Source organism: Pteropus medius, unplaced genomic scaffold (genome assembly GCF_902729225.1).
Source record: "Pteropus medius unplaced genomic scaffold, Ma_sr-lr_union100, whole genome shotgun sequence".
In the NCBI taxonomy this organism is placed as follows: Eukaryota; Metazoa; Chordata; class Mammalia; order Chiroptera; family Pteropodidae; genus Pteropus; species Pteropus medius.
Window position 1 is genome coordinate 171,059 of NW_024352837.1, and position 12,062 is coordinate 183,120.

At 59.1% G+C, this 12,062-nt stretch overlaps 1 protein-coding gene across 5 annotated transcripts in view; it reads right to left on the bottom strand.

The window, feature by feature from the left end:
* The window catches only part of MEGF8 (multiple EGF like domains 8), a 40,174-nt gene that overhangs the window by 13,840 nt on the left and 14,272 nt on the right, over positions 1 to 12,062 (bottom strand). For 2 of the 5 annotated variants that reach the window (XM_039849997.1, XM_039849992.1), the window contains 17 exons: positions 11,804 to 12,004; positions 11,206 to 11,442; positions 10,238 to 10,356; positions 10,022 to 10,153; positions 9,811 to 9,924; positions 9,093 to 9,341; positions 8,378 to 8,577; positions 7,828 to 8,038; positions 7,493 to 7,742; positions 6,836 to 6,968; positions 5,038 to 5,351; positions 4,852 to 4,962; positions 4,581 to 4,699; positions 4,022 to 4,229; positions 3,321 to 3,501; positions 2,616 to 2,779; positions 1,724 to 1,868 (listed from right to left, as the gene is read on the bottom strand). In XM_039849997.1, coding sequence (XP_039705931.1) covers positions 1,724 to 1,868; positions 2,616 to 2,779; positions 3,321 to 3,501; positions 4,022 to 4,229; positions 4,581 to 4,699; positions 4,852 to 4,962; positions 5,038 to 5,351; positions 6,836 to 6,968; positions 7,493 to 7,742; positions 7,828 to 8,038; positions 8,378 to 8,577; positions 9,093 to 9,341; positions 9,811 to 9,924; positions 10,022 to 10,153; positions 10,238 to 10,356; positions 11,206 to 11,442; positions 11,804 to 12,004 — 3,088 coding nt within the window. The remainder of the gene's footprint in view (positions 1 to 1,723; positions 1,869 to 2,615; positions 2,780 to 3,320; positions 3,502 to 4,021; positions 4,230 to 4,580; positions 4,700 to 4,851; positions 4,963 to 5,037; positions 5,352 to 6,835; positions 6,969 to 7,492; positions 7,743 to 7,827; positions 8,039 to 8,377; positions 8,578 to 9,092; positions 9,342 to 9,810; positions 9,925 to 10,021; positions 10,154 to 10,237; positions 10,357 to 11,205; positions 11,443 to 11,803; positions 12,005 to 12,062) is intronic. The other 3 variants (XM_039849996.1, XM_039849995.1, XM_039849993.1) reach the window with 3 other exon arrangements.

The following is a 12,062-nucleotide window of genomic DNA, read 5'->3' on the forward strand; positions in this document are numbered from 1 at the left end:
AAGAGGGAGAGAAACACAAACAGAAAAAAAAGGAACTGGAGAGTGAAATCGAGAATGGAGATAAATGTAGTATAAGCCCTGACAGGTGTCTGACTTAAGCTTTGATTGCGAGCCACCCATTTCACAGAGGCACCTGCTTCAAGGAAGGCCGTGGTCAGCCACACGACTAGATAAAGAGCCAGACCCCACCCCCTACACACACACACACGCACACGCACACGCACGCACACGCACGCACACACACGCGCGCGCGCACACTCCTTTCTTAGAGAACTTGGTTGATTTTAACATCTGACCATTTGGGCTACTAGTTTGTTTTCTCTTCCTGTGCTTTAAATTCCCACTCTTGGGTTTTAAAATCACCCAAAAGGAGTGAGTCTGCGAAAGCCTAGGTCCCCACCCTCGACCCCAATAAAAAGCAGCACCCAGGCCTGGGCGAGCTCTCTCTACTGGTGGCCTCGCCCTGTGGTCTACAGCCAGGTGTGCTGTGTAGTTTCTAGGTCTTATAAGTAATGAACCTGTAACTTTTCCAAGTTTCCTGACAGTTATTGCTAAAGTGATAGAGGGAACAGGCGTGAGAAGTACAAGAACTGACTAAATAATAAATAAACTATGTTGTATTTGGAGCCTGCTGATCGGCCCAACAGCCAGACCTCGGGAATCTACGGAACAAAGGAAGATTCCTGCTGAGATTACTACCAACTGTTTACCAAAACTTTCACACTGTACACCCACACCCTGAAAGGAAAACAGGAAAACAAAGACTTTAAGCTGCAATTTTCATAGGACCTAAGATTCAGATATAAACCGAATTTCTCAAATTCTGGGTCTCATTCTTGGCCTCTGAGAAGAGACCATGGGTCTGTTGGTAGAGCATTATGCCTTCTCTAATAAACTTTCCCTATGTTTCTAACTCTGGCTCCCACTTGAATTCTTTCCTGTATGAAGTCAAGGACCCTCCCTAGGTAGACGTAGGACCTGAGTTCGACATTCACCCTGTCCTGCATCAAAAGAGCATCCTGTCATCATAAGAACCGGGAGAGCTGGTCCAGTCAAAGCGCTGGTTATCGATAGGCTGGGACCAGCACAAAAAGCAAATATTCTGGAACCAAATAGAGGTGGTGCTTGCACAGTATTGTGAAGGTACTAAATACCACTGAACTGTTAATTTTACAACGATTCATTTTATGTTATCCGACTTGCACCTCAGTTTTTGAAATCCTCAGAAAAAAAGAGTCACAGAGTGGTGGAAAAGATAGATTAAGAGAAAAAGAGAATTAGAAGGCAGAGAGTTAGAAAGAGAAGTAAAAAGAAAAGGAGACAGGCCCAGAAAAACACAGTCGGTCACCTGTAAGGTTAAAAGGAATTAAAAGGCAAGATACAAGCCCCTGTCTAACCCGTGGACAGTGAAGACCGGGAACACCTCCGTGTGGTCGTAGCTGTCGCGACAGAGTGGGATTAGGGGGAATTTTTTCTTCCTATTTCACAAATTATATACGATGTGTATTAGTACTTTTGTAATCAGAGTTAAAATTTTTTTTTTACAAAACTTTTAATAAAAAATAAACTTTTCTAAGAAACAAAAGGAAGGAGGGCATCCCCGTAGGTGTTCAGATGACATGGAAGGTATGGGAGCTTTGCTGTTGAGTCTGAAGGGGTCTGACTGACTCTTAATGAGCGGGTGTCCCAGGACAGGGGCCGCCAGGGACAGCAGTGGACTTACGGGTGAGGTCGGGCAGGAGCCAGGCGTTGCAGTTGACCTGGTAGAGCAGCACATCACTGCTGAACTCGTCAGGGTCCGAGCGGCCCCCAAGGACCACCATGGTGTCCCCAAGCAGGGCTGATGCGTGGAAAAGTCGAGGGCGGGGCTGTTGGGGAGACAGTTGGCAGGATGGCCTGTTAGAGCCCACAGTCCTCTGCTCTCTCTCTCTCAGCTCACCTGCCACCTTTAATCCCCACGTCCCAGGCCCCAGCAGCCCACCCCACCCTAACCTTCCTCAGATCCCTCACTCCTCGGAGCAGACCCTAGAGCTATCTCCTCCGCCTCTATCTCGAACTCCCACATCCCGGCTGCTCCCCAAGAACCTAGCCTAGACTGCTTAAGAGGAACCGCACTGTCCTGTGACCTTGCCAGTTGGGCTGGGGAGGACTGGGGTGAGGCTTTGGTCCCTAACTTCCACCTCCCTCTAAGTCCAGCCCCATGAAGGCCTTGGAAATACACTGGTGGTGGACGGAAAACACAATTGTCTCTTACGGCACATCCGGGGCTTCACGTTCTCCCACACGCCGTTTCCTTTGGCCTTGAAGGCAGGAAATGCGAGGAGCCTCAGTTCCCGTTTACAGATGGGGAGGCCAGGAAGGGACGTACTGCCAGGGCCGTATTAGGGGTGGGGCAGAGCTAGGGCAGAGCCCAGGCCTCTGACCTCCTGGTCTAGGAGTCCGTCCTCCAAGCCGGGGATGGAAGAAGGGGCCACTTGGGCTGCCACAGTTTAGTTTAGGGGGCCGGAAAGGAGGGACAGCAGGAAGGTCCTGGTCATTCCAGTCCCTGGATCACTGGGATGGGGGGCCCCTCCCCGCCACCCCTACATCCATCTGTCTGGACCTCATTTCCTGACCTTTGCCCCCTGAGAAGGGGCCAGCAGGCTCCAGGTGCGGTCAGGACAGTGTAGGGAGTAGAGCTCAGGGGACGGGGCTGCCAGCTCCACATGGAAGCGGAAGCCCCCGAACACGTAGAGAGAGTCAGTGGCCTCGTGGTACACCGCAGAATGACCATAGAGACCTGGTGGGGGCGGGGGGAGTGAGCTCAGAAGGCGGGAAAGGCTGGTGAGAGAAGCACCCCGCCACCTCCCTGGGCGCCCCGTCTCATGACCACTATACCCCCAGGTCCTGAGGCCACACACCTAGGAGCCCTTCTCAACCCTCCCTCTCCCTTCAGTTCAAAGGACAATCAACAGAGATGCTGGGAAAGAGAAGAGAGGGAGGGGGGTGGCCAGAATGTCCTGGGGACAGTGACCGAATGATACAGAAGGAGAGGTAGAGGCAGGAGAATACCTGAGGGACGGTGACCTGGGCCCTGGGGGAGGGGGTAGCTTATCACTACTGGGCAGAAGTGGGCAGCTCATCGCGAAGTTTGGTGGTGGGTTGGGGGGGGTAAACAGAGAACTTGAACTTCTCAGGAGATGGTTCCCTGAGAACCAGGGTAGCGGTCAGGGGAAACATGGAGATAACAAGGCATGGGGGGCAGTGACCATAGGGTACAGAAGTGAATAGAGCCTACACGAAGCCCTGGACGGCAGGGAGGTCGAAGGCGCCGTGCCCACCTGTGGGAGGTGTCCCGCTCTGAGCTCCGGATACCCAGGTGCCAGTCGCCAGCTGGTACTCAAGCAGCTGCTGGTTGAAGCCATTTTCAGGGGAGTAGCCGCCCACCAGGAGCAGAGACAGGCCTCGGCGGGCAGTAAGAGTGTGACCAGCGACAGCTGGCAGTTCCACAGTCTGAGGGGCCTGAGGGACAGAGGGCAGAGGTCAAGGGTGGCCAGAGGTCAGGGGCCATCTTGTGGGTAGAAGCGAGACCCAGAGCTCCCCACACCCCCAAACCACTAAGGAGGTCGTGAGCTGCCTGGGCTGGTCAGACCCTAGGCCTCCCGTCCAGTCCCGGTCTCGGCAGGCGTGCAGCAGACCTCTTGCCATTTCTGCCTCGTGACATCACTTCCTTAGGTAGGAGCAGCCTGTGTCCCTTTGGGAAGCCCCTGCCCCTCTGCTCGCCCTCTGGCTCCGCAGGGCTGACTGTACCTGCTCCACGGGCTGCGCCCTGGCCTGGCCGACCAGAACATCACATCCCCTTGGCCAGAGAATGGCTGAGAAAAACAATGTGACCCAGGACGGCCAATGAAATTCAATTCTGGGACTTGTGCTGGAGCCCTGGGAGGAAGCCACTTGCTCCTGGGGCGAAGCTGGCAGGAGCTGCTCTGGCCATCTTTGCCAGTGCCCAGGTGCAGGCGCTGGGGGTGGGACAGATGCTCACCTTCTCCTGCCGCCACTGCAGGGTGGTGAGGTTGAGCACCCAGAAGTCTCGGGTGACGCCCCCAGCCGTGAGCCCCCCCAGCAGGTACATGGCACCACGGCCAGCAGGCACATAGGCGGCCGCGTGGAAGGAGCGGGGTGAGGGGCCGGGGCCCCCATCCTCAGCTCCTGCCAGCATCTGTGTCCACCGCCGCTCACTCACTGAGTACCTGGGGCCGAGACACAAACGAGCAGCCTCACTGTCCAGTCGTCCCAGCATCCCCTGGGGGACCCCCCACTTGGCAGGTATCCCAGCATCCCCTGGGATGACCCCCTCTGACCCCAGCAGCATCTCTGTTGATTGTCACCTTATCATCCCCTGGGGTAGCACCACACAAGTAAGTATGCACCCCTGAGATAAGGCTTCTGTGACAGGTGTCACAGTGTCCTTTGGGGTGTCCTTCACCTGTAGAGGTTTTTCTGCACCTCCCTGAGGGGACTTTTGTGTGACAGACATCTCAGCACCCCCTGAGGTGACCTTCTCTCATTTTGATATCTCAGCTCCCCAGGGCGCTCCTCACCTGTACAGGTTTCCCAGCAGCCCCTGGGGCAGGCCCAGACCCCCAAACATCCATAAGGTGGCATCAGGTCCCTCCACCATGGTGTGCCCCAGGCGGTGTAGGAAGCGGCTAGCGGTGTCCTGGGGTGGAGGCAGGGAAGTGACAAGTCAGGCTAAGGTCATGATACAGTGTCAGGATAAGTATAGGGTCTGGGGATGGTCCCAGGAGTGGAAGAGGGAGAATGACCCAGGCTGTGTGGCACCTCCCTGGAGAGTAGGCTGCCACAACTCACAGCTGAGAGGCGGCTGTCCATGAGGGTCTCCCAGACGAGCTGCCCGCCGTCCAGCTTCGTGGCGCAGTCAGGGCCCCCGAAGCCCTCGACACAGATGCACACGCCCAGACTCTGAGGGAAAGCAGAAGGAGGCTCAGCGGGAGCTCTGAGCACCACCCCTGTCCCACCTGGCTTGTCCCATACTACCTGTACCTGGTTACAGGTCCCTGCCCCATTGTGGGCATTGCAGTTTTCAGGACACAGAGCCATGCGGCAGTGTGGGCCGGCCCAGCCCTGGGGACAGCGGCAGAGTCCAGCACCTGCAGCTCCATCCTGGGGCACACACTCCTGGGGGACAGGGCAGCTCCCAGGGCCCCCTGACCCACAGCGGGCAGAGCCCACCGAGGCGTTGAAGCCCCAAGATGAGGAGCCATTGGCCTCCCAGTGCAGCACGAGCAGCCCTGTGGGGACAGGCCAACGGCGTGTGGCAAGGCCACGGTCTGGGCACTGCTCCACCCCAGCTTTGGAGAAAACCCCGTGTAAGTGGGCAGAGAAGCGAGGCCCCAGGTCATCCATAATCACTGCCATGATTAACCATTCCCTCTCCGCGTCCAGCCCGTCGCATTCCATCGGTGTGAAAGCCTAAATCTCTCGTATTCACCCACTGCCTGCCACCTCCTCAGTCGTCTGGCCTGGCCACCAGCACAGGTCCCCTCACTAGTCTTCCTGGCTCCTCTACACTCCGCCCTTCGGAGCAGCCCATGTGACCCTTTAAAAACAGGAATCTGATCCTGTCATTCACAAGCTCCAAACCTTCCACAGCTCTCTACTGCTCTTAGGTAAAACCCAGTCTCTTTAGAAAGTAGACAGGGGCAGGGAGAGGACAGGAATTAATGATATATAAAAACAAAATACCTCAATAAAGTTGTATTTAAAAAGAAGAAAGTCCTGCAGGCCCTCTGACCTCATCACCTCCCCTTCTCTGGCCCTCTGGCTCCAGCACCAGCCCCATTCCTGCTTCTCAAGGCCTGGGCACCTGCTTCCTTCCACCTGGAGGAGTCGCTCTTGCCCACACCGCCCCCTTCAGGCCTCAAGTGAAACTTCACCTCTGCGCAGAAGCCCTCCGGGACTCCCCAAACAGGCCAGGCACTGGCTTTCTTCCGCTTGCTTTTGTCCCTCCCTAATATGAGCTTGCTTAGTTCACTGTCCCTCCCCCCCCCCCCCCCACACACACACGCTGTGAATCCATGCCGGCAGCACCTGTGTCCCTTGTTCTCTGCTGCACCTGCACCCCAAGTGTCTAGCTCAGGCCTGGCTCACCATAGGTGCTCAGTAAACAATAGCAGAGTGAAGTGAAATGAGGGCCCCTCAGTTCTAGCTGCTCACTGCGCGGGGTCTGCGTTGCCAGGTCCAACTCTGCCCTCACCCCCAGCCCTGGAGCCACTCTGATCTACAGTATGAAAGGAAGCACGTCCAAACGGGCCGCTGAACTGCCACGGGTAACAAATCATTTCCAGTGCATCTCCATCAGACTAAGCCGGGTCTCCCCCAGCCCTGTTGACAGTTGGGGCCTGGTGAGTCTTGGCTGGGGGGCTGTCCTGTGTACTGGAGGATGTGGAGCAGCATCTCCAGCCTCCGCCCACAAGATGCCAGTAACACCCCCAACTACGACAATCAGAACATCACTAGACATTGCCAAATGCCTAGAGGGCACAATCAGCCCGGTTGAGCGCCTCGGACCGAGATGCTCAGAGGACCTCACATCGGCCCATTCTGTGTGTCCCAAGGACATGTCTTGCTTGGCTCTTTTTTCCGGAGGCAGCCCAACAGCATAACACGCTCTTATCTGCCTCTCAGCTGAAGAAACTGAGGCCCAGAGGAGGTAAGGGACCCTGTCACCCAGCAAGTTAGTGGCAGAGTCAGGCTAGGTTTTAAGCCCGCCTCAGGCAGCAAGGTGCAGGGACACAGCCCAGGTCAGAGGTCCCCCCGCACCCAGTCCCCATACCAGACAGGGCCTGCACGGTGAGGGGCCTGTCCCGCCGCTGGCCACAGAAGGCAGCGATGAGGCTGCGGTCCGACTGCACGACACCAGTGTCCAGGAAGCGTGGGAAGCCGTCGAAGGCCAGCACGTAGCTCAGCTGGAGGGGTGCAGAGCCGAGGATTAGCAGATGATGAGGGATGGGGAATGAGGAAGAGGGGCGCCTGGCGTCTGGGAGGAGGGGCTCAAACAGAGAGGGCAACCGGAGACGGGGAAACGGGCTGTTTGAACATCCTGGGCAGACTGTGAAACTGTGACACAGAAGCCACCATTCCCCCTCCCTGTGTTGACAGCAGCCATGGCTAATCGATCAGACACTCTTGCCTGGAGCCTCTTTCCTATTTACAGCTCCTGGCGGCTGCTACCAATTGGTCAGAATTGGCCCACATACTATAAGGGAGTCTGAGGATCGAGGGAACGGAGACTTGGAGTCTAAGAAACAGGAGGTGATCTTGGAAATGGGAAGGTCTGCGGGCTTAGGAATGAAGGGCTGGGGGCTCTGAGGAACAGAGTTTGGGGTTTGAAGGATTAAAAAAAATGGGACCGTAGAGATCAGGGTCTTTCTGAGGAGTCACATCGGGTGGGGGCGACATGGGTCTGAACCTTGGAGCCCTCGGAGCTCACCGTGCAGGGGGTGCTGCTGTCAGGGGAGAAGGTGAGGGTGAGTGGGGGACAGAGGGTCCCGGGAGCACAGGGCTGTAGCGCCTCGGTGGCCGAGACAACCCACACACAATAGGACAGGCCTGGCCCGGCTCTCGCTGCTCCACCACCTGGAGGCAGCGGCCCCCCAACCCGACGTGAGCCCAATGCCACTGAGGACACGTTGGTGAGGAGAGCACGACCCCCACACTCCCGGAAGCAGGAGCCACTGGCCCTGGGAAGACAGAGAGTCAGCATCAGACCAGTCCCGCCCGCCCCGTCCCTAAACCCCCACCCCGCCTGGCTGGCCCCTGGCTCACCGGGGGTCCCCGTAGTAGCCGGGGGAGCAGAGCTGGCAGTGGGCACCCTCGGTGTGGTCCTGGCAGAAGCAGAGCCCGCTGAGGTTGTCACAGTGGCCACGGCGCGGGTCCCCATGCCCATTGCACTGGCAGGGCCGACAGCCGCCCGAGCCTGTGGCATTGCCGAAGCTGCCGGGCCGGCACCGTTCGCAGTGCTCCCCCCACGTCCAGTCTGTGGAGGCCCCAGCAGGCAGGACACAGAGTCAGGGGCAAGGGCAGGAAGGGGCCTGACCAACTGGCTCAGCTGATTCCTGACCCCACTTGACTGCTTCAAGGGAGGATAACCAGGGCCCAGATCGGGGGCAATAGCAAGTCCCAAGAGGGGGAAGTGAGGCCCCGACAAAGAGATGGGTGGCACTGAAGCCTGTCTGGGGTCGGGAGCAGGCGATGGGGCGGGGGAACCCAGAGCTGGGTGAGGAACACTGAAGCCCACACAGAGAAAAGGAAACTGAACCCCCGAAGAGGCTCCCTTGAGGCCAGTCCAGGGGTGTCTGGGGAGAGCGCAGCTCACCCTGGCACTCGTCGCAGAAACCGGGCCCCCGCTTGCGGCAGTGGCTGTGGAAGTTGCAGCCACAGTCTCGGGAGCAACGGGGAGCTGGGGGGCCTGGGGCAGGCGTGGGCGGGGGCAGGTCAGATGTCCAGCCCAGGTCACACATGCAGGTGAAGTCGGGGGCGCCGCTGCACACACCGTGGCCACAGTCCTCCAGGCACCTGAGGGGCCGTGGCAGGGGTCGGGGAAGGGCTGGGCTGGCCCGGCCCGGAGTCCCCGAGGCAGCCCCCATCCCATCGTCCCACCCCACCCCGTCATCTCCACAGCAACACCATCACAAGCTATTGCCTGTTCCACTATCCTGGACTACGTGGGTGGCCCTGTCTCCAAGGTAACCCCATACACGTGGTAACTCCTGTCTCTATAGTAACCACACATCGGCACTGGTGATCTGTTCTCTGTGAAAACCCCTTTTCAATTTGGTCCTCCTCCATCTCCATGGCAATGCTGAAGACTATGGCCCGCAGTCTGTGGGTTACCCATCTCCACAGTAACTGGTGTCATGTTGGGGACCCTGTCACTCTAATAAAGGCCTAGTCTGTGAGGCAAACACCCAGCGCTCACTGGGGATGCTGGTTCCACAAGAGGGACCCCAGCACCACGATCCTTCTTCCTTCCATCGCCACGTGCCCCAGCCCCGGGGCAACATCTCCATGGAAACCCGTGCCCCACTCACGTGCGGTTGCAGTACGTGATGCCATCGCCCTGGTAGCCCCGCTGGCAGTGACATTCATAGCTGAGGGGTGTGTTCAGGCAGGTCGCCCGCAGGTGGCACCGTGCCAGGCCCAGGCGACACTCATCCACGTCTGGACAGCGGGCATATGCCCAGCGGGCAGGGAGGGCCACAGACAGCCCCAGGCCCTCCCCCACCCACAGGGAGCAGTTACCCCCACCCAGGGGCCCTGAGAAGTCTCCCTGGAGGCACCTGGCAGGTGGGAGATTGAAGAAGGGAGTGGGGTGGGGGAGATGGTAAAGAAACAAGAAACAAGGAAACAGTGACAGGGAGAGAGAAGGCCAATTGGAGGGAGAGAAAGAAAAACGTAAACATGGAGAGAGAGAGATGGAAGGAGAAATGAAAGAGAAATAGAAACCCAGAGAAGTCAGACAAAAAAAGATTTATTTAAAAGACAAAAGAGACAAAGTCAGGGATACAGTGAAACGGACAGATGAGGAGAGAGAAACAGAAGGAAAGACAGGAGAACAGTCAGAGAGACAGGCAAAGAGTGAAGAGGGGGAAGGAGAAATGGAGAGAAAGGGGGAAGGGAGAGGAAAAGAGAGACGGTGAGGAGAGGCAGGGGGCAGAGAAACAGCAGCCGTTAGCACTGGGGCCGCGGAGAGCCGCCCGCCCGGCCCCGCCTGCCCGCTGCCCACCTGCCCCCCCATCCGGGCCTCACCGCCCCAGCGTGGGGTTGTCCTCATTGCCACACCAGCCGCACTCGTGGCTCTGCAGACACTCGTGGCAGGTGAGGAAGCGGTCACAGCTCCGGCAGCGTGGCTCCGAGTGCACACTGCAGAGTGACAGGCATGGGGGGGTGGGTATCAGAGCCCAGCCCCCTCCTCTGGTCTCCACCTCGCCCTCCATGAGCCAAGGCACCTGGATCACACCTGTCGTCCCAGCCTCGGCAGCCGCCGTGTGGGTACCGGGCCAGGTAAGCGGCAAATAGGAAGCAGGTGTGGGTGGACTGGCACCAGGCGCACTGGCTCGAGTTGGCCAGGCAGTCGTCACAGGTCAGGCGCCTAGGGGCGAGGAGGAGGGCCCGTCACGGCTCAGCTGGCCCATGCACACCTCCAGACACCCGCCCCTGGCCTAGCAGGGCTCACTGGCTGCAGAGTGGGGGACACTCCTCCGGGCTCTTCAGGGCACCCCGATCCCGGCCCCGCCGGCTGCACGCCGCGTCCCCTTTGCGGTTGGTGCTCTGACGCCATTCACAGAAGGGGTCCTGGGGGTCGGAGGAGTAGGAGCCCAGCTTAGCCCTCTCTCTGGGGCTCTTCGTACCCTGCCTTCCCTTGCCTACCCCACCCCACAGACCAGCCCTCCAAGCTCACCTCCCTCCCCAACCGCCCACCTCTCCAGGCTCTCCCCTTCAGCCACTGACATCCATGGCTTCTGCCTGCCAAGCACCCACCCCCTTTTGGGGCACTGCACCCCTCTGTGTGGACAAGGTGGCACTGATTCAATATTTGGGATCCATGGGTGGGCAAGAAGCCACACCCTCTCCCCTGCCCCCTAGCCTCAATGACAGATCCCAGCGTCAGCAACAAGACCCAACCAGAGCCAGTGCAACGCACCTCTGGGATGTCTGTTGACCTGGGGGGCGAGAGCAGGGTGGGGACAGAAAGGTGCTGCTTCCGCCAGGCGGAGTCGGGGCGGGGGCGAGAGTCTGGAGCCCTGTGGCTCCCTGGCTACTCGCAAGAAATGACCCTCCCGGGAAAACGAGGGTGCGGAACGACGAGAAGTGAACTCCTGACCACATGGTCTGAGCTGCTGGAGCTCGCGGGCCTGAAGACCACAGCCTGGGCCGATGAGTGCCCCTCTGGTGAAGAGGCACTGAGTTGGGATTTTGGGGGCCCCTATCACAGGGAAAGTCCTGACTGCCAGGAGCCCACTGTCCAGCCTCTCTCCTCTGTTCCCCAGCAAATCAAAGACAACGGCCCCAGCTGTGTCCCTCCACCGCCACCCAGGGGCCCCCTCAGCTGCCCATGTCAGTCCCGGGGGCCCCACCCCCTTTCCTATTCTCCTGCTTTGGCTGCCTCCATCTCGGGACTGCCCTCTGTGGCCCGGCGGGCACCTGGGTGCAGGCGTGGCAGTCGCGATGCTCCTCACAGAGCGGGCACAGGGCAGGCACCAGCACCAGCAGGGACCCGCCAGCCCCGTCGTCTCCGCAGTGGGCCCCACTCTGGCGCAGGTGGCAGGTGGCGCTAGTCAGGCACCAGCCACAGCCCTGGTCAGCCAGGCAGCCCAGGCAGGAGGAGTAGGAAGTGCAGGCCGCCGAGCGGTAGGGCTCCAGGAAGAAGAAGGAGATCTCCTGGGGGAGGGGGCACAGGTCAGGGGTCCGTGATCTGAGCTGAGGGTCAGGAGTAGGGCGAGGGGTCAGAATCTGCAGCTAAAGACTTAAGCGTTTAGACACAAGGCTGAGAACTCAGGCATGTAGAAAGTCAGGGTTTAGGGCATCAGCAGACAAAAGGGGATCAGGGTTTGAGATCAGAGGTCAAAGTATGGAGGACAGAAGTCAGGGGCGGCGGGGTCAGCGCGGGGCAGGCATCGGAATGTGACAGCACATCGAAGTCTGGGGGTCAGAGAGAGAGATCTGGATGGCGCAAGGTGAGACTGGAGTTCAGAGGCCGAGGTTTGTGCCCAGGGGGCCGAGGCCCGGGCCCGGTACTCACGCTGCCACCCGGAACGCCAGTCCGGTCCCACAGCAGGGTGAGCTCGCTGTGCCCAGGGCCTGCCGAGCCATTGAGCTGGCCCCGGATCTCGACCGCGTACTTGTGGCCGCGGCCAGGCAGCGGGAAGAGACGAGCAGACCCGGGGCGCTGCAGCCGCCTCGTCTCCTTCTCCTGCTGAGCCACCCAGCGCCCCACCTCCTCCTGGGCAGGGCGAAGACGGACAGAAGGCCTCAGGTCTTTCCACCCTGACCCCTGCAGC